The following is a 21,939-nucleotide window of genomic DNA, read 5'->3' on the forward strand; positions in this document are numbered from 1 at the left end:
TTTACCACTACCAGTGGTTTCAGAGAGAATGCGTATGCGAATTTATTACATTGTACATGAGAATGCGAATTTATTACACTTTAAAATATAATAATCGTGCAATTCGCCAATCTCGAAATCATCGCAAGATATTTTCTGTGGCAAATTTGTAATATAACAATGACATTAAAATTTAAATACCTATTTGAGTTATTGTTATTATTAATTTATATTTCCATTCTTCCCGTTTCATCCTCAACAATAAATCAAACAACTAGTTATGAGATACGATACGATAGATACGAGTGCCACTACCACGATAGTTTTTTGTGCATAAGACATAGTTCGCAACAATCGCAACCCTAGAGCGACCGCCGAGCGTAGGTATGAAAAGTAAAGTACATACATGTGATTGACTTCTGTACTTATCTGTTTTGTGGTGCAAGTATAGTTAGAAGCAATATACAGGGTGATCAATCCAAATGGGTCAGTATGGAGAAGTCAGAAACTATAAGAGATAGCGAAATCTGTTCTTAGGAACCATGGCTTCGATTTTAGATTTAATAATAATGGCATTCAATTTTTTTTTAAATCTATCATACATAACCGGGATTCGGACCTTGTCAATATTCTTGTTGTTTGTTTGTATGGCAAGTTTTAAACGATGCGTGATAGGTGGGGGGTGCTCGACCAAATATCATAGAGGGCCCCGAGACAAAACAAACTACATTAAAAAAAATTCAAAATGGCCGACATTTTTTTTAATTTTTTCAAGTTGGTCCGAGCGCGCTGAGATTTGGCATGCGGCGAGCCTGGGGGCCCAAAATTACAATGTCAAAAAAATTTTTTTGGAAAAATCGAAAATGGCGGCGGACATGGGCAAAGTCAAATTCCCAAGTAGATTAAGCGAGCCCGAAGGGCGAGCTCCAGGCTGGGAGGCCGAAGGCCGATCCCGGCGGAGGGCCGAAGGCCCGGAGCCTCCACCCCGACTCCCAATAGTAAAAGTGTTGGCTCGTGTTTAAGCTCCAAATTCCCCCTCTCGTGTGACGCTTCGGGCCTTCGGCCCAACGCGGAGCTCGGCCTTCGGCCTTCGCAAGCCTCGACGCTTCGCCGTCAGACATTCGGCCCGCCGGCTTCGCTCATCAAGTCAGTTGACTTGGTAGAACGCTTGGAAGCACCGCATTCACGCAGCTCGGCCTTCGGCCTCGCATTTTGGGAGTCGGGGTGGAGGCTCCGGGCCTTCGGCCTTCCGCCGGGGTCGGCCTTCGGTCTTCCGGCCTGAAGCTCGCTCTTCGGGCTCGCTTAACCTACTTGGAAATTTGACTTTGCCTGTGTCCGCCGCCATTTTGGATTTTTTCAAAAAAAAATTGACATGGTAATTTTGGGCCCCTAGGCTCGCCGCATGCCAAATCTTAGCGCGCTCGGACCAACTTGAAAAAATAAAAAAAAAGTCGCCATTTTGATTTTTTTTAATGTAGTTTCGTTTGTTTCGGGGCCCTCTATGATATTTGGTCGAGCACCCCCCACCTATCACGCATCGTTTAAAAGTTGCCATACAAACAGACAACAAGAATATTGACCATGTTCGAATCCCGGTTATGTATGATAGATTAAAAAAAAAATTTGAATGCCATTATTATTAAATCTAAAATCGAAGCCATGGTTCCTAAGAACAGATTTCGCTATCTCTCATTGTTTCTGACTTCTCCATACTGACCCATTTGGATTGATCACCCTGTATAGACCAGAAAACCAGAACGTAAGCGTCTAAATCTACTTTCAATGGTTATTTGCACCTCCATAAAAGAAATTTGTCAGAACGCAACCTCTATTAATGAAAACCTCTATAATTGACACAACGATTTTTTGAACCTCTTGACACGACCTGCTTAAGAGCCCTTCAACGTGCACACTAGCGCCACTGCTAAATAATCGTGATTATTTAAATTTAAAGACAGGTATTTAAAAAAGGGGGCCGCTACGGACTGTATTGTGTATTTAAGTACCTTTTGAATACATCAAACTAGTTTTTATGTTGCTGGATTTGTCAATCTATGCGTCCAAAGTAAAAACGGCCGTTTTTGTTTTGAGTTCCTAGATCGTTTGAACGAAGTTAATAATAGCAGTACCTGTGTCCGTTTTTATAAATACGACCTGTATACCTGCGGCACAGAATAAATAATAGTACTACCGTACAAAAAGGACACTTCATACAAACCCGAAGTTTGAAAGCGATTCAGGGTCGAATCATGCTATCCCTTTCTAATATATGGCACTATCCCTTTCGACTATTTAGGGTTGTCAAAATTCAAGTGATTATCTTATCTGTTGTCGTGCACGCAAAAGGAAGTCAAATGGTGCTAACCCTAATAATTGCTCAGAGCAATGCTGAGCCGAACGGAGCCGAGTTCGACCGAAGTGAGGAGTGTATCCCCACTGCCTGTGGAGAATAGCCGAACAAACATACGAAACCATTGTTTCCTAAGGTAAAACGGAGACGCTTCGCATTAAATCGATCAAATAGCGCCGCCCTACGACAATCAGAAATCTTGCGGCGTGGTATGGAAGCTGATGTTACTCTTGATTAATTGACTACACTGCTTGTAGATATTCACGTTAGGTATGTTATACCCAGCCTTAACTGTATACAGCAATTACTGGCACGAAACTGTCGTTCAAGCCTAGAAGCGATATTTGAATGATGATGATGATGATGTAATTTTTGCATGAGCAAAATACACGCACGAATGATATCTTATTGTTTTCGGGGGCCCTTGCGGATACACTTCGACCTATAGGAATCCTTTGTGCAATTACACCCGCACGAATGATAACTAAATGATAACATTTTGACCTCAAAAAGTACGTTCGGATTGGACTCTGTGTCTGTATTGTAAATTCTCAACAAATTTTGTTAGAGAAAAGTGAAAAAATTCCCATAATACCACATGTCTACTTACCATAAATTAAAGTGGAGATTCTTCGACGACCTGCAGTATGGTCTTAAATACCTCTCAATTGGTTTGAGAATATTTTTATTTAAATAGATAAAATTCTATCACGTTCCACTTCTTTTACGAATGTGAGTTACAGCATCTTACAAGGAAGCAGTGGCGGCGCGTCCATAAAAGCCGATTCCCACCGGCTTGCCTGTTTTTGGACATTTGAGCAGAGTTGTAAAGGAAATATGTAAGCCAAATTAGCCCCGGCTTGCCTATGGATATCTTTGTCGCGCCGCCACTGCAAGGAAGGGTACCCAACTGTCCGACTCCGATTTGATTTATTTTGATATATGTTATAGAGTAGTCTAAAATAACGGACACGTATTTTTTTAGCTGCCCAAACTCAACCTTTTAGGAGAAAATGGCCTTCAAAGTACTGAAAATTGACCAAACCTTCTAATTTCAATGAAAAACTGTTTTCAAAAAAATTGATAATTAATTACTGGTTTCGTTATATGTTGGAGAACATGAATAAAGAATGGGGACGTGTTTTGTCATTTCAGCACAAACTATATTTTTACATTTATATTTATATTTTCATTTTATATTTTTTATATTATTATTTTTTACTATATTTTTATATAAAAATATATTTATTATATTTATTTATTTTATATATATTTTTTTTTATATAAAAAATGTGTTTGGGGTGAAATGACAAAACACGTCCCCATTCTTTATTCATGTTCTCCAACATATAACGAAACCAGTAATTAATTATCAATTTTTTTGAAAAAGTTTTTCATAGATTCTTTTTTCAAAAAAATTGATAATACAACTGAAAACCGCCGTGTCGCCGAAATAATTTTTAGCTTGTAAGATTTTACTATTGTATGTATGTTAGTTTGTAAGGTATGTATCTATGGGCCTTAGTTGCCTGATAATAAATGATATTTGATTTGATTTGATTATTTATTGTTGTCAGGTATCACAATAGCCGCATGATAAACTACGACGCCGAGCGCGGCATCAATGTGACCACGGACGCCGCGCAGCGCGTCTCGGATCTGCTGATACCGGCGGCGTCGGCGCAACACGCTGGCAACTATACCTGCGTGCCCAACAACGCCGTTCCTGCTAGTATATACGTCCACATATTTAATGGTAAGTATAACAATTCCTTACACCTAGTAGCTCTACTATGAGTTCCGTGAATGACAGTCGATGGTGAGAAAGTTAAGAAAAATGTATGGAGTAATTGTACAGTGCCTCTACCGGTCACGTAAAGAACTAAAAATTTCAATTTGTACCATGAGTTACAAACGTTTTTACGCGAGTTTTCCATACTTGCCTAACTTCACACCTAAAACGCTCTCTTTCTAATTATATAATGAAAACTGAGCCAGAATTATTCTGCGTAAATACTTTACGCGAGTAAACGTGACAGATGTTATGGAAAAATACGTGCGTTTCCAACGTGACATTTCTGTCAACTTGTAAACAACAAATACGCAGATTTTTCACGAATATTAATGCAATTTTCAACGTAATATGTATAAATTTATAACAGTATGTGAACTTCAAGCAAAACTTTAAGGGATAAATCAATTAATAGTTCGATAAAAGGCTGATTTAGTACAAAGGTAATGAGTTATACTTGACATCATATTTTCCTATTTCTACTGCTACATTTGCGAAAATCACATTGCTTACGAGCAGTTTTTGGTTTTAGGCAAGAAGCTGATTGAAAACAACATTTCCATGAAAACCCGGATTGCATCATGTATGCATGCGTATGCATGTAGAAGTTACATATGTATTAAGAATTAAGGCTCAATACAAGGAGCGGTACATAGACATGTTGCTGTTTTTGTTGCTGGGTGCACATAACACATAGTAAGAACATACCGCAAGACCTATTATAATATTTACACAAGAATTGCTACGTATTTTATTAAGCATTATTATCTTAAATAAAATAAAACATACAAATGTTTTCTGAGTTTATTTATGTTTCTTTAAGTACTAAGTAAGTATTATTTTATTTTCCGTTGTTCAAATTATTGTATTTGGTACCTAGGTAATCGTTTTTCATGTAAACTTGGTAACAGGAAATATAAAACTTTCTTCAAAAACTTTTGCTGGTGGTTCAGAATCTGAAAATTTAAATAAGATTTAACACATTTATTGCCAAAAACCCGCTGCGTGGGTTCATTTTGTATTGGAAATGGGGCGCTTGGCACTGAAATATACTCGAGATCATATAGGTACTATAAAATTAAGATCGCTATTAAGGTCATACGTAGGGTCTGTGCAGAAAGAGGAGAGTCGTAGGTATAATGTATGGGCTCCCCTAAATGTCACGACTCTTCTCTTTCCGCACACTCTATTAGGTAATGTTACTTAGCAGTAGGAGACGGCCGCTGTCATGATGCGGACTGAAGCGGACCATTAAAATACATACCTATTTTAATATTTTAAGATTTCTTCTCATGTGTGTACTATTTTCATCATAGGTAATAAATATGTAGCCAAAAGTAGCCTGTATAATCGCGCCGTATACTTTGCTTCCTATTTTTTAACACGCAGTCATAATTTGAACTCGATTATTAATGATGTTTACGTAATTATCATATTTTGCAATGTTTGTCTTGAATACAATATATTTTAATTTATACATTGTTTACTAACATTGATGTGTTTATTATTTTCGTAACTATGGCAACGTCAAATCTTTAAAAAATTGTAGAATGAAGGTTGAGTCAGTAACATAATGACAAAATTGGTCTTAGAGCATTTAATAACTGGAGTGGCCATTGAGTCGTTACTGTTAGGATTTAGGATTAGGGTTCCAAGCAGGAAAGAAAAGCTTGTTTTAACACCATATAGGTAATGTTTATTCATCTCAAGCAAGACTACATAGTAATGGCGTCTCATACCAGAAGAAAGAACACCTACATTTGTTTTATATTGACAACCGAATAAATCAAATATCATAGTCGTAGTAGTCTCGAAGGTATACTCTTTATTTTTTTGTTGACATTATTACTTACCCCTCTGCCGAAAAACTTGCACAATTGTGCAAACTTTTGTATAGACTGACATGGCTATTTGTACGTTACGTACAAATCATGTAGAAATAGCAATACATTTGACGTCCCCTCCCCCGTAAAAATCGGCAGACTATTTTGTAAAGAAAATGACAGCGATGACATCTCCCTTCTAAATGCTCTTAGTGGATGGTAGAGGTAAGGAATACAATCTCCTTGTAATTAATAATGAAAAAGTGTCCGTCAAAAACCTTAAGAGGGAAGTATACTACGTAATCGTCCATACAAAAAGGGAAAACGTTTTTCCACTTGTAAATACGAGTATCTTCCATTCTCCATGATTTTTAGTACGGTATTGATACAATGAAAAACTAGGTTTATGGGTTTTCTTTTTTTCGCTACTCTGGAGAGATTTAGAAAAATTATAATAGCTGACAGCGTGCCCAGTTTTTGCAAATATTCTCCCATAAAGGAGTTTTCTCATAAAGTCATAAAGGATTCTCCTTACCTCTACCCTCCATATTCACGGCTACATCAGTATATGTAACATTACTTTCTGTGCATCTCACTTGCACTAATATGCGAGAGCGAAATGCATAGATAGTAAATTACGTAGACGTGAGAAAATGTGTCAATTTTGTTATTTAGTTCTTTTGGTGAATCCTAGAGGCGCTGTATAAAACTCCGATATAACTCTTGCTCTGTTTTTTAGTATACTTAGAAAGGGACAGTATCGTTTGGAGTGGAGTGAAGTTAGGTACATAAGACCGTAAAGAAACGTAAAACGTGACTCACGGCACGTTTATTCACCGAGTGTAAGTGAAAAATACTCTGCCAACTGATGGTAGAGGCTATTGATAAAACCATAGCCGCAGTTTTATCACCGTGACAATTTTCATAATTGCGGCAGTAATAAGGCGGCGACCATCACTCATTTTATCAAAGAAATTGATAGATTAAAGCTGTAGCAAAACGACGCCGCAACAGTATGCTTTATTTATTTTTTAGGTTAACTAAAGCTACTATTTAACATGTAAGCAACTTACTGCAGTAACATATTGGTGTCAGAGTCAGATGTTTTAACAATGCTTTATAATGTATTGCAATGACATAAGAGTTAACAACCTAAACAGCCTTTTATTTATATGTAAATCTTCGCGGATACCGGAAAAGTCATAAATAGTTTAGATGCCAAAAAATATTAAAAAATACTATGTACCTCCTTGACTTCCATTGACTTGGGATTCAGAATGAACTTTGGAAATTCTGACCCTAAGCCGTTGAAATGGGGTTTGTATTGTACCTAAGTGGGGGAAGGAAGGGACAGTTTACATACGAGTTCTACGCGGAAAAAGTTCGCAAGTACCAGAGTATTTCGAAAAAAATAACGTTTTACATTATTTTTATTGCTTATATACATCTTGAGTTATGTTGTTAGCGATATTGCAATCGTATCCGCAATCTTGTAGCTTCCTTATCAATTTTGACGCCCGTTTGCATCGTATATGTATAACAGAGCTAAACCTTCTGCGGATTCAGGTTTACAATTTCCTTTGATTCCCCGGGAAATGCCGGGAATAAGACGAGAATTAACAGAGCAGCTACTGTTACAGTATAAAATTAAGTCCCTTAGTCTCTACAATAAAGAACGTCTTAATAATAGGGCTAGAGTAATTGCTGAGGATTGCATAGTGTGAATTGCTATGAATTCGTACAAAGTCAAGAACCTGTAATTAGTCCAAAGTCAATTGTCGTAACACAATGGTGTTTCGATTATGTTACGACAATTTAGCCATTTCTATAATGAAAATGTATAGCTATTGACTTACTTATACATATACATCAATTAAGTACAATAAATACAATACAAACTACATAATTTTCGTAACAATGAATCAATTAAGTTAACAATAGTCACAGCTTCTTAACTGCGCTTAATTATGTATTTTTTTTAATTCACTCTAATATAGGTTAATTGCAAACCAAACGTACGTAGCTAAGGTCCGTAATTAGTTTAAAATTTGTTGATTCGATTATTACAAAAATAAACCATTTAATTTACTCATTTCAAACACATATATATCTTAGTTTACTGCATGTAGCTTTAATAAAAACTTGCTTGGTTTTAGTAACACAATGGAATCAATTAACTTAAGACTAATTACAATCCTTGATTATGTACAATTTAGTTGCAATTACATAGGTATACTCGTACTTACTAATTGTGTAATGGCTCTGTAATAATACTTAATTTAAAATTCAAAGAAAAGATAAGAGCCTAGCTAAGAAGGATAATCTGATGTCAAGGAAATTGTTTTCATAACATGTAAACTCTCTAAGCATATTCAATTTTCCTCGAGGAAGTCCTTCAAAACAAGTAAAACGTTATATCATTATATCGTTATCGTTATAAAATCACATCCAAAATAACATTTAATTCAGGATTACTCGTATAAGTGTCGTCTAGCATTTCTACCTTACACATAACGCCCGTAGCAGAAAAGTATTGATAATCTTGTTTATTTTAAATATGCTAAATAATTGAATGCTATTACGGCTATTAGGGCCTTATTACACTGGCGATTTGCGGGAGAGTTGGAAAGCTAGGCTAGCGCGCAGCGAAAACGCCGCGAGCGCGCATCGAGCTGGCCGCGACCGCTCAAAGAATTGTCTTTTTTTTTTGCTTCAACCGTATGGCGTGGGGACTGTGGAGTATCGTCAAATAGACATTAAGTAAAACTACAGGATTTCACGATGCTATAGTACAATTAGAGCTCCCATGCATGCATGTTAATGCAGATTATTTAACTATGGTCAGATTTTTTTATCTCTACTTCTTCTTTGAATAATAACTATTAAACCATAACGCCGCGTGAAACTTCACATAATATTGCACTATAAAGGCAACATAAATCTAGGCATACATACATCATATTACGCTTCACATTTTATCATGAGTTTTTTTAAAACAACATGAAGTTTTATTTTAACTAAGCGACATGACAATCTAATTTTCACAAAGGTCAACCGCTGTTCCTGACCATAAGCCCGCTGAGCCCTTAATAGCCCTTTTTATGTCATATTAAAATTTTTGCATCAGGCTCATAAATTCTCAAGTGGCATAGAGTCTCTGTCGTAAATTTTTAAATATTAAAATTAAAATAATAATCGCCTACCTTATTTAAAATTTAATGCCGTTCGGGGTTTGTGTATGCAGCGTGTAACTAAAATACCGGTGATTCGTTTAATAGTAGAAACATCACTTGAAAGACAAAATAATAATATACAGCTTCAGCGGCCTAACTATATTTAAAAACGTTCCATTATACGGTAAAAGATTTACCGAATAAAATATGTTTTTGTAGAAGTATATTTTAAAGAGTGAAGTAGTTTTAATATTAAATACATGCGAGTACTCTATGTGAAATTATAATACCAAACACTTATTTGTATTTCAAATAGTTACGTGCAATTGTAACACTAGGTACTCAACTCCGTGCCTAGGTTAACCAATCCGCACTTTAGGTACGCTATAATTAATTTAACTAATTGGATTAATGAATACGGCACATTAAATCAAACACAAAACAGTGAACACAACACTAACCACAACCAAGAGACTGGCATTAACAGGCAAACAATCCGAAGTTCGCGAGTGACTAACTAAATACATTTATCAAAAATCAGATTGGTTACTTGTCCCTATCATTCTTGCATGTTCGAGCGGTAGAAACTGTACCCTCCCCCTTATATATATGTAAATAAATAAATATCCCCTTAATAAATACTCCTAATATTTGGCCTCGTAATCGTCTAGTAAACAGTTAGGACCCCTCGAAGTGGACCGCGGAAACCTAGATCCTTTAATGAGTGATGCTAATTTTGGGAGACTGGTTTTAATCGTTATAATGACCTATCTAGATTTTATTGAAAGAATATCTAAAATACTAAAATAATTTATTACGTAACTAAGGAATAATTGTAACCATTTTATTTTATTATAAAATTAGAAAATTCTACCAGTTTTATAGCGTAATGTAAGTGTCATTAATAAAACCAAAACTAAAACGATATTGAAGAATGCCGCATATATGATAAAATATTGATAATTGATAAATTAAATATAAAAAATAATTGTTGATAAAATCCTGCTACGCCTATTAAGCCTCCGGGATAACATATAAGTAGCATTCCTGGGATAAGCCCGTTTACACCCTAACTTTTCAAGATTATAATTAACTACCAGCTTCTTGCGAAAATGCTACTCATACGCCCGATGCAGGATTGGGGGCTCTTAGTCCAGTCAACAAGGTTAGTCGGAACACCTACCCTAACTTGTTAGCCAGACGGGCTTTTACCAACACTTCGGAACTTATGCGTATCTAGATGACTATGAAGAGAAGTGCCAAGTATTCATCAGTCATCAAAATTACTTTTCTTTTATTTCAAAAGCTAAGGAATATTAATTCCATTTCCATTCCCCAAAACTAAAATATAAGCTGCATTTCTGGTCTCTTAATAGTATAAACGAAGTACTAAATTTACTATGAAACTGAGAACGAATTATGAATATCAAAATGAGTATTATTCCACTCAAAGTATCCTCTGGTTTACTCTTGCCTGCCAAAGGTCCCCTAAAACAGCTATTCTTTGATATTCCATCTCAGAATAGACTGCATTTCCTAGCAACTCAATTTGATATTTTAGAATTTGTTTTATAAACACCTTGGAAACCTGATTATGTTACTCAGTACTTCATCTCTACTCCAGACGACCAGAATTTTAATAGATAAAATTTGAATAAGATAGAGAATACCCTTTTACCCAGATAAATTATAAGTTCATTAGCAGTAACAGTTAACTCCGCATAATTTTATAATGAAGAAACCATATTCGAAGGTTTTGAACGAGGAAAAATATCAACCGTTTCAATCTTTGACCCTAAATCTCTAAAGAAACCCTAATTCCCTAGTAATAGTGTGCGATTCTACCCTATTAACCCTATCCTCTGTCCCTACTTTAGTATAACCAAAGCACAGTTCGTACTTACCATCGACCCTGGTACTTTGGAATATACGCAAGTGTGTCCCTATTAGATGCAAGCTAAGCATTCGGCGAGTGACTCCGAGATTGCAACCTATCAACTCGAGTTATTGCCCCCCTCCATGGCGTTTTGCACAAAGGCAGGGATGCAACATGGATAGGGCAGGTCCCTATTGTGTATATAATTGGTATAAATAAATATATTTAAAATACAAAGCCTTCGAATACTGTAGATTTCAAGCAAGCCCAGGTTACCCCGGATGACGCGCACGTGACGTCCTTGCTATTCATCTACAGTTGGACATCGAAAAGCTAGGGAGGGAGACGTTTTAAGTCTGCTATGTTGATAAAAAGCAGACCCCAAGACAACCCTCATCTTGGAACAAGTTAGACCTCCTTCCATCCGCTGTTTGTCACCGTTAGGATAGCAGATGAAAGGCTAGACTAAACTGTATGTCTAGGCACTGATTTGGTTTTGAATCATATGAAAAATAAAAATTAGGAGCCTTCAGATATAGAATCAAGTAAACACTTTCCAAACAACTACATTTCTATTGAAAACTCCTATAGAAAACTATTAGCAAAGTGGACACACTCTATCCAATGATATCTAAGTTCAAACATAACAGAAACACATATTTCCGCCATGCCAAAACAAAGACACAATTCCAAGTTCTACTCTATGAGATTTGGGACTTGCGTCTTAATCTCGATAAAGCTAAGCACTTAGAAAAATGGACAGAGCTTCCCCACTCTCACCAATAATCTCCGCGTACTATACAAAAACCAAAGTCAGTTGTCGGTCCGGACGCTAGTGAAAGACTAATTCGCATCGCCCCTCTTCAATCCTTTTATACTATTATTCTTGTCGTCAGTGACGACAAAAGTGTCTTCAGTGAAGACAAAAATGTCGCCAGTGAAGACAACCCATTGTCCAAGGTCATTCACCCTGTCTTCACCGAAGACAAAAATGTCGTCAGTGACGACAAAAATGACCTTGGCAAGGACAAAAATGCCGTCAGTGAAGACAACCCATTGTTCTCGGTCATTCACCCTGTCTTCAGTGAAGACAAACCACCGTCCCTTAATATGCCCACTTACCTTACCGAAATATAAGTCTTACATACTTTACTTAAAGCTTAAAACCGTTTAATGCCGACTCTTGACATGTTTTCGCACGTAGTTCCTATGTCTCATACTTTAAGGTTTACTCTTGATTAACCATGATGACCTTAATCGGTGCCATCTATGATTTTCTTTCTTAAACCTTATGTCCTACATGTTAAGATCCATATTCTAATAATAAAATGCTGATGAGGGTAGTTTTAAATCGTATTTACGTACGCGCATGCACAACCAAAGTATGTTTGAGTTAAGATTTTTCCCTTTATGATTCCAAATATTACGTTCATACTGAAGTATTTCGTATTTTCCTCCATAATAATGTTTATTTTCTTATAAACATATAAAAGAAAATAATTATTTAATTATTGTAATCTTTTATCTACCTCACGCTTTTTGAGTTTTACGGTTTAAAACAATACCTAAATGGCTCCTCGCCCATACCTGTCAAAGTCAACGTAAACAACCTCTCTTACTGTCAAATGTTTTCGTAAACAAATCCTTGTCGTTATTTTGTTTTTACTAAGTCAATTAGCCATTAATTTTATTGTGGATACATGTGATAAAGACTGGACTATGAAATCAAGTGCTTTTAGTTACCTAAGTTGTTTAGAAGTTCAATCAAAATCGCGAACGTAAACACACGGCCGACAAGAAAGCTCCCGAAAGCTTTCCTTCACCGCTAAAATGTAAGTTTTATATTGATAATTAAGCTTAATACTATGTAATAGACATATGGCCAGTCACAAAACGTAAAAGACGAACTAACAAAGCGGTTCATAGAAGCCCTCTGCAATATCTCTCTGAGGGGGTATTACAGCAATGTTCTTCCGCCAGAGTGCAGCACTAGCACCTATCGTAAACCATATTAGGCCCACTTGCACCATTCTACTAACTCGAGGTTAACCGGTTAAACCTAGAGTTACCATGGTTACCAGTACAATTTGACACTAGGTTAACGGTTTAACCGCTTAACCCCGGGTTAGTGAGATGGTGCAAGTGGGCCTTAGAGTAATTTATACAAAAATGTCAGAAATGAGCGGTTGCCTAACCCCAAGAATTGGCATTACAGCTGTTATTTTTACGAAAGCAAACTCCATCGGCCTCATCTAGGCTTTGTTTGAGTTCAGTCGATTCTCTCACAAATCTCACAATTATTCACCACAGACGTCTATACTACTCTAGGTATACACGTACTAGTCTTGCCCCCTCCCAAAGTTCATTTAAAGGCAGCAGATGATTTGTTTTGAAACATAGAGGTCACTACGTAACACCACTTTAAAGAGGCAATCGTTAAGTAAGTTTAGCCGTAGGTACTTAAATAAGAATATTTTGATATACCTAGTACGGTATTTTCGACAAATTATTCACAATTTTGATTCGCATAATTTTTTGTTCAATTCTATAAATCTCAAATTTAATTCGAAAGTTTTATTCTTCTGAATCCAAGCTAAATCTCGCTCGCTCAAATGAGACCATTACGTAACTTTTCCTAAAATCTGAACCTTAAGTAATCTGTCTAACTTTCCAAGAAGTTTTTTAAACTCTGCTCAGTTTTAAATGCCTTAAAATGGTTATTATGTAACAAGCTAAGGAGATTATGACATGTTTCTATAGAAGTTAATTGAAGTTTCGTGTTCTCGTTTCCTTGAGTAAATGAGTAAATTGGTGCTCATTAGGTTGATTCAATATATTTGAGCTTTATATTTCTATGAGGATATCGGTATTTGAAGAAGATGAAAATAGAGTCCAACCAAGACAAGTCTGCAATGATTTTAATAGACAGTGCAAGTGTTATTTTAAACGTCAAACTTCTACGAAATTATGACGTATAAATAACAGTATTGCACTGCTATCAAAATCGCTGCAGACTTGTCTTGGTCTAACTCTACCTAGTAAATTTAATCGCGGATTTTTCGTAGGTAAAAGTGATACAAACAAGTTTTACATATTATACCTAACCTACCTACTTGAATTATTTTAATGTTTAAGTACTATACGATTGCATGGCAAGATATAAACGCGACCGGTCCATTGGAACAAATAATTTAAATAAAAGTAGCACGCCCTCATCTAGCAGTAGGAAACTAGTAATAGATTTTTTATTCACGATGCAAATGCGGAAAATAGGAAATTACCTATTCGCACGTTTATCGTACAACGTTTTACAGTACCCTTTAAATTTTCGACATAGTTACGTAGTGCTTATTAACACAGGCTGTTGTAATGGACCACCAGATGAACTCTATAATATCATCATCATCTCAGCCATAAGACGTTCACTGCTGAACATAGGCCTCCCCCTTTTTTGGGGGGTGAATGCCATAATCGCCACGCTTGGCAGACGGGTTGGCGATCGCAGTCGAGTACACCGAATTTGAGAGACGCTGCTGCCCGTCCACCGGTGGTCTTGGACGTGGTTTAAGGACATACCCGGGTCCTGGACGTAGTTTAAGGACATACCCGGGTCCTACTCTATAATATATTGGCACATATTGATTTACCTCGTCTATTTAACAATTATAAATTTTCACTGACGCTAAATATTGTGATGAGATTATCAAGCAGTTCCCTCCTAACCTAAATAACCGCAACCTAAAGAGGCTGCAGCCGTGAGCTCTAAGTGGAGCAATACGTAATACTGGGACAATTCCACGTTCTACGTAAACCTCCTTAGCGTCATTTATTTTCTTTACTGTCCCATTTGTAAAACCAGTAGAAAAGCGCCCCACTATGAGCAACAGCCGCAACAGTTATAGGAAAAAGAGAATTGAATGAGTTTTCCTTTAGCTGTTACGTGTGTTAGGTATTCACGATAGTCGGGGAATAGAATAGAAAATATAATAAATAATTCTGACCAAAGCTTGTCAGAATTATTTATTATATTTTCTATTTTATATATAGGTAATCTAGTTTGACAATTATTAATGTAAAAATACCAAAAAAAAAATTACAAAGTCCATAAGACTTTTAAAAGTAACACATAAAAACTTAATTTAATGAAATGTTTCCTGATTATTAAAGTATGAAGCTTTGTAAAAGAAACAATTGAAAAACCTGATAATTTTAAAACTTATAATATTCTACGTTATCCTTGCCAAGGCATAAGAAATCCGATCTTGCGAATAGGTTAAGCTCAGAAAAGCTAGCGATCAAATCCCAATCAAAAAGCTTTATTGGCCATAAAATTCTCATATCTATCGGCGAATGAACGAATGATTAAATGACAGAGAGTCGGTCTTTTCAACCAGTGACAGCAGTGACATCTATTACGGCATTAACGCGTTTTGAAAGAGTTTCAACTGTAATGTCTAAGATTCTTTTTTCTGATCAAAATATAATTTATAGGTACATATACACATAGAGTAATGAAATAAGCTTTAAAGTAGGTATCGGATCGCTAATTTTAGTTGTCCCTTGCAATAAGTAGGTACCTGCGAAAATCATACAAAATAACTAAAAGTCGCACACGGTTAAGTTACAATCGTATTAAATATTTGATTTTTACCCATTTAAAACGATACATGTTGGTGCAAAAACTATGGTTAATGGCCCCGACGGTCAGACACAAATAAAATTAATTAATTCCATAGGTCTCCAGTTCCATAGGTTCCATAGGTTTATACCTAATTTAAGTACCAACGAAAGATCTTAGACAGATATACCTATGTAACATAACTTATGAAATTATGTATAGAATGTAACCTTTTGAGCTTAATAAACTTAATCTTATCTCTAAAAAAACCTTATAATTTACCAACAAATAATTCATCATTAAAACATCAGATCTTTCCACAAATTAGAGTTTACAATCATTACTCCGAAAGATCAAACGGCAAGTTTATTCAGCAGAAATACTTTCAACCTTTTTTATTCCGTAAAAAATATTTTCTGTAATAGGCAACAAAGGCTGTTGTGCTTTTGAAAACGGCCAATTTGCTTAATAGGTCAAACACATTTTGATAAAAGGTCACTTCTGTGGACAATACAATCGAGTCTCAAGTAATTTGTGCTAATAAACATCTCTTATTCTTATTTTTATTCTTAAATGAAAAAATGTACCTACCTTGGTAAAGGTGCCGCGTAAAAATCAACTTTAGGTTCCTTAAAATTGCAATATCTACAGGAAAGACGGGAATGAGTTTGCTAAAAATGTGTATGTCTATGTGCTTTTTAAATCATGGTAAAATAAACTATTTCGATATTGGTATTTATTTTAACTACCCTCATTTACTCAGCATTTAATATTATCCTGACGATGCAATTTACTTTGATGAGTTTATTAAAGTTTATTCAGTAAAACCATGATAGTTCATATCATTTCGTAGTAGATGAGATATTTGTGCAAATAAACTATTTTACTCTGTAACGTTATATTAAGTTGTCTTTTAGTTGTTATGTGGTAGCTATACAGTATGTAACTGAACGAAAAACAATTATTTAAATCCGTTAATGTTTAGGTCATACTGAGCAACTTTTACTATGGGACCAAGCCCGAAAAAGCGGGAAAAAAATTAGATGTTATATACATTTTGCTGGTCTGATGTTGAAATTTCCTATGGGAGAGTCAGGTTTTTTGCGATTTTGGGGTTGGTCCCATAGTAAAAGTTGCTTAATATGACGTAAACATTAACGGGTTTGAGTAATTGCTTTTCGTTCTGTTACTTACTGTATATTACATGTATATTTAACATTACACAATTGTTTCAGGTGAAAACCCAGCGGCCATGCAATCGTCATCGCCGAGCTACTACATTCTGGGCAACTCTCTATTACCAGCACTAACGATATTAAACCTCTCCCTTCGGTGACAATCGTAAGCTTAACTGCCTTAGCAGAACGTAGCTAAGCTAAATATCTTCTGAAACCTTTGTAGGACGGTTCGTTTTTGCGTGAATCGAGTTAGCGTTAATTAGTGCTGCAATGAGAAGCACTTATTGCATGCAGATTTGTTTTTACTGCTGTTCACCGTGCTTAGTAGTAGGGGAGACAGACAGTTGTTTTTATTTGCGAGTCAGAGTGACATACTTTTTAGCGGCTTAATGTAAATTACTTAACGTTTGCAGTAAACGAAATAAAACTTTTGTGAGACATATTTTAAACTGTTTAGACGACAACGGTTTCACTCACTTGAATTTTTAGTCGCTATTGGCGTATTGCAGCCGCCACGAGCACTCGAGCCTGAAGGTGACAGTCCATTTCCAACGACAGCTGCATTAGGTACTGTTCATTTTACTATGAAAATTGACAATGACAGCGACGCGTTCAGTACCGGTAGTGCAGCTGCGGTTATTAGAGAAGGAATGTTACCATGAGGAATTTCGAATGTTCATCAATAATGTTTCTACTGCTTATATTTGGTATATCCTCCTTGCCTTAATCAGCAAACTTAAGCAGCAAGGAAAAAAAGATATGTGTATGAAAACATGATACGTCAGTAAAATTACGTAATGCGAGCTTGCATCCTAGCCAAATCTGATGCGCTCTAGGAGGTCAGTATGAAACTTGTTTTTTTTTACGAATTTGAAAGCCTGCAGCCGCTCTCCCTACCGATGAAAGTGAATGATGTATTAAAGAAACTGGAACATTGACATATTACTTCTATGGAGCTGGGCATTTGAGGAAAGTCTTTTCAAAAGGGCTTATTTCTCCAAAAACAGCATACAAAAATTAAGCCCTCATTTGATTCTGAAATATGATTTCATTTCATCAAACTGCACAACGGGACTTAATCGCGTATTTAAGTTTTAAGATTTACCTCCGACGTTTCGAGGACGGCGTTGTCCCCGTGGTCTCGGAGAAGACTGGCTTAAGTTGACATCAACATCTTCTAGCCGCGCGAGTTTTTCGAACTACCCGCACTTGGTCTTGTTTATCAGTTTGAACGTTTTGCGCACTAGGGATGTCACTCTGTCGACACACAACACTAACGATATTCGATTTATCGACTGTCGATATTCGTTTCCGCTTGCATTTACTAATGACTGGATTCCATGTGGATGAGATCTTAAAACCCTCGTCCCGATTAAAATTGCAATGTTTTTTGATTTCAATGGCTTGATTTCATTTATCTATAAATTTAAAGGCACTGATGCTTTGAAATTGCTTTAATAGTGAAAGGCTAGACGAGAGATTCGAGTATTATTTAGTCTAAGTACTCAAATTACGGAGCATTCTTAAAACATCTTTTAGGTGCAAACTAATACTAATAAGATGTTATGTTTTGATTTATTCACTAGATCAAAGATAAATGAATGAAATGATGAAGAATATATAAATAATGTTGTATAACTATCACATGCAAAAGATGTTATTTGTTGACGGAATATCTATGTAGCTTACATAGTTATGAACATTTAGCCATTAACCATTGCTTGTAGTCATAGTCGTATCCAAATTTTACTTGTATCTATGTTCAATCAACATTCACGCAAAAACGTTTTCATATTGCAATGATTAAAATATAAATAATTGTAAGTGTTTAATTTACTGTGTCCATGTAAAAATTTCATCACTAGAATATAGTTAATGAATATCAATGTTAAATATATACACAAAATATTTGTAAAAACAGGGAAGTATTATATGTAGGTAAAGTCGGAATTAAATAAACAAAAATCTGTAACTCCACTGATGTTTATTAAAAAAAGTTCAATATGTCATTGTTAAAATTTTTGTTGAAGCCATTAATAAAATCGCAACTTGATAATTGTGTTTTGTAACATCAATAAATTTGAGTGTAACCTTCATATCAACTTTTTTTTTTCATAAATTTTATAATTTTACTACCATACAAAGTCAAAGACGACATTTTATAATTTTAATTGGGTATAGTATAAGCCAATAAAACGTATAGCTGTAGGCAAGTCATGCAGTGACATCATTTGGGTATAACCTTGTAAAATTGGGAATAAAATCGTATTGATCGCTGTTTGGCTACTTAACTCAAAGTATGGCCCAAACCAAACGACTCACATCACATCAAACCGATCCTTTAAAAATTGGGTTACGGAAAACTGGAGTAAGTAGGTACGTATATTGTAATGTTATACTTTGTGGTAGGTTTTGAGAATGTTTTTTGTCATTAATATATTTAATATTTTTAAGTAAGTATGTAGCTTCTTTTTGCAGACAGTTACGATCTTTGTATGTACCAACAATAATGAAATTAATATTATTGCAGTAAGGCCGATAATTATGTACGAAGAATTTCCTATCTCTTTCGAACACGCGTAACTTCGGATGTTTAATAATTTATAAATTATAAATATCAGTGGGTTAGTAGTGAAATAAAGTAGAACTTAAGTGGAAATAAAAATATTCAAGCTGGTGGTAGGTACCACCACCGACACAGGTACCGACAGAGGTATGTTAACTAGGTTTTGACATACAATACAACCAATTACAAGTCCTACAACAAGGAACCTAGCCTTTACATATTGATTAATTTCCTATACAAATATATATTACCGTAAAAACGCATTTCCCCACTTAAAACCAAATTTTCAGAATTAATTACGTTGCCTCACTGTAAAGTGTAAAATCACAAAAAAAATATTGTAAATAATATAATTCATGTATAATATGGTATCCCTAAGTATTGTCATTGTCATTGTTACAGTTGTAAATAAGTACCTAAATTGTACTAGTCGTACAGCAGGCCACATTATGTAATAAAACTAATAAAAAAGATGTTCATTTTAGAATGTGTTTTATTTAAAAAAATGTACATAGGTATAGGTAGCTATAAAAACAAAAGTTTAACCTATAAATCGCAACCTAACCTATATAACTATAACCTTTATCACAGTTACAAATAATATAATATAACAAACGATAAATCGAGTCTTGTTACTCAGGGACTATGTAGACTTATACTTTTTATATAATGTACCATCATGTATGTGCAAGATTTTATAAAATTACTTAACGGGTAGTACACGTCAGATTACTTAACTAATTCCATTTCCACCATTGTACCATTTTATTAACTGAATTATTATAGCTGCTATACTCATCATGGGCACCTTTGCACCCGGTACAGCCCGCGGAGGTCTTTTATATTAAAATATTTTAATATTTAGATATATTTAAGTTACTTTTGTATGATTATTTATGTACCTTTAACCTTTTGTATAATAAATAAATATATATATAATAATCCTATAACCAAACCATACTCACAAATAATCAACTGGATCAAAGTCAAATTACAAATATCAATCATCAGAGCGGTCTCTCTAAGAATTAGAGGAACGAGAAGAAGGATAGAAAGATTTGGATCTGAAGATGGCTGTGGAATACCCATCCTTGAAGATTAGATTTCTCTTCTTTCTACCGCACAACTGTTTTTTAAATACGTCTAAAATTATATTATTTAATGTAATAAATGTGTTATCATATATATATATAATAATCCTATATAAATATAGGAAGCTATAAATGTATAGCTTGGTAAGCCGTGGAAATAGCAGCACAGGTATATCTTCACATAATATCCGTAGCTTCGTGCACTTAGCGGCTGTCGCGAGACATTATTTATCACAGCGACCAAATGGAATTAGGGAGAACGGATGTTGGATTGCGCCCTTAGTAGCTAAGAAATTGCCAGCGGACGTACCTGCTACGAAAATAATCTATCTCCAACATGTCAAAGCTAAAAGTGAGGATAAGGTTTAATTTATACCACATTATGTGGTATTGTCGAGAAGGCTCATATAATATTTACAGCCATCTGCTTTCAGTGAATACGCGACTTCACGGAAAAACTTATTTTCTCGAGATTACTTAATATACCTTTACGTACCATAAAATAAATTATTATCCATCACAGCAATTTTTCAGAACTGGGTTACTTTATATTTTTAGTTTATTGTGTAGAATTACTGCCTATTTTGAATTTTTGTGTTGTGAGGGATTCATTGAATTCACGATACTTACCGTTAGATCAACCATTTTGTTTTTAACTAGCGATATTATTGTTTACAAAATTATTTTAAATGAGCCACACAACGACATCCCAGTTTTTGGCTAGCTGTATGCCGAGTTACCAATTTCGTATTTTTTTTAACTAAACGGGAAAAGCAACGCATTGACCTCAATAGAAAAAAAATCACGAAAACATGTCAAACCTAACCTTTAATTATCTATTTTCAATTATATACCTATCGTTACCCTGCATACGATAGCACTATAATTTTTACAAAAAATAGCTATTAATATAGCCGAAGGATTTGACAAGCAAAATTTTAAACAGAAATATACGTTCAGAGATATTGATGAAAACGTTAAAACCCCCCTTTTAATGGAGAGCAAGCAGGCGTTTATCTGGAGGTAACATAATAGGTATTGCTTATTATACAGACTTTTTCGCTAGCAATATGTAAATACCATCGGGCTAGCCTAGTTTTTCCGAACAAATTTCAAACTAGTTTCATCCCATCCCATCAGGAAAGTGTCACGAACCCGCGTCTCACACTGTGGCCTTCATTACGCGCCCGGATATGAACCAGGCCGTCTGTCGGCCAAATGTGATTTGGTAAATAAATTGGGTTATACTTACACGAGCGTTTGACGGTGGTTTCGTTCAAGCATGCCTGCAGTATTTCTTTTTTTTTCTTAAAATTTACAAACAGCCAAGATACAAGTCAATTCAGGAAGGATCAGACAAGCAAGTCTTAAAGCTTTGTTACTCGCGTTTAAGATAAGGAAAAAACTATATTTTCACGAATTTTCTTGTATTTATCCTCCTGCCTACATCCTTCCTTTGGAAACGACATAAGAAATAAAAAAAAGCTGTGGAG

At 35.3% G+C, this 21,939-nt stretch overlaps 1 protein-coding gene across 2 annotated transcripts in view; it reads left to right on the forward strand.

Moving 5' to 3' along the window:
* Nucleotides 1–19,838, forward strand: part of LOC134676557 (uncharacterized) — a 121,193-nt gene extending 101,355 nt beyond the window's left edge. For both annotated transcript variants that reach the window (XM_063534958.1, XM_063534951.1), the window contains exons 7-8: nucleotides 3,907–4,085; nucleotides 16,847–19,838. In XM_063534958.1, coding sequence (XP_063391028.1) covers nucleotides 3,907–4,085; nucleotides 16,847–16,947 — 280 coding nt within the window. In that variant the 3' untranslated portion in view covers nucleotides 16,948–19,838. The remainder of the gene's footprint in view (nucleotides 1–3,906; nucleotides 4,086–16,846) is intronic.
* Nucleotides 19,839–21,939: the final 2,101 nt, after the last annotated feature.

The sequence above is a fragment of the Cydia fagiglandana genome, chromosome 2, assembly GCF_963556715.1.
Source record: "Cydia fagiglandana chromosome 2, ilCydFagi1.1, whole genome shotgun sequence".
NCBI classification, from domain to species: domain Eukaryota; kingdom Metazoa; phylum Arthropoda; class Insecta; order Lepidoptera; family Tortricidae; genus Cydia; species Cydia fagiglandana.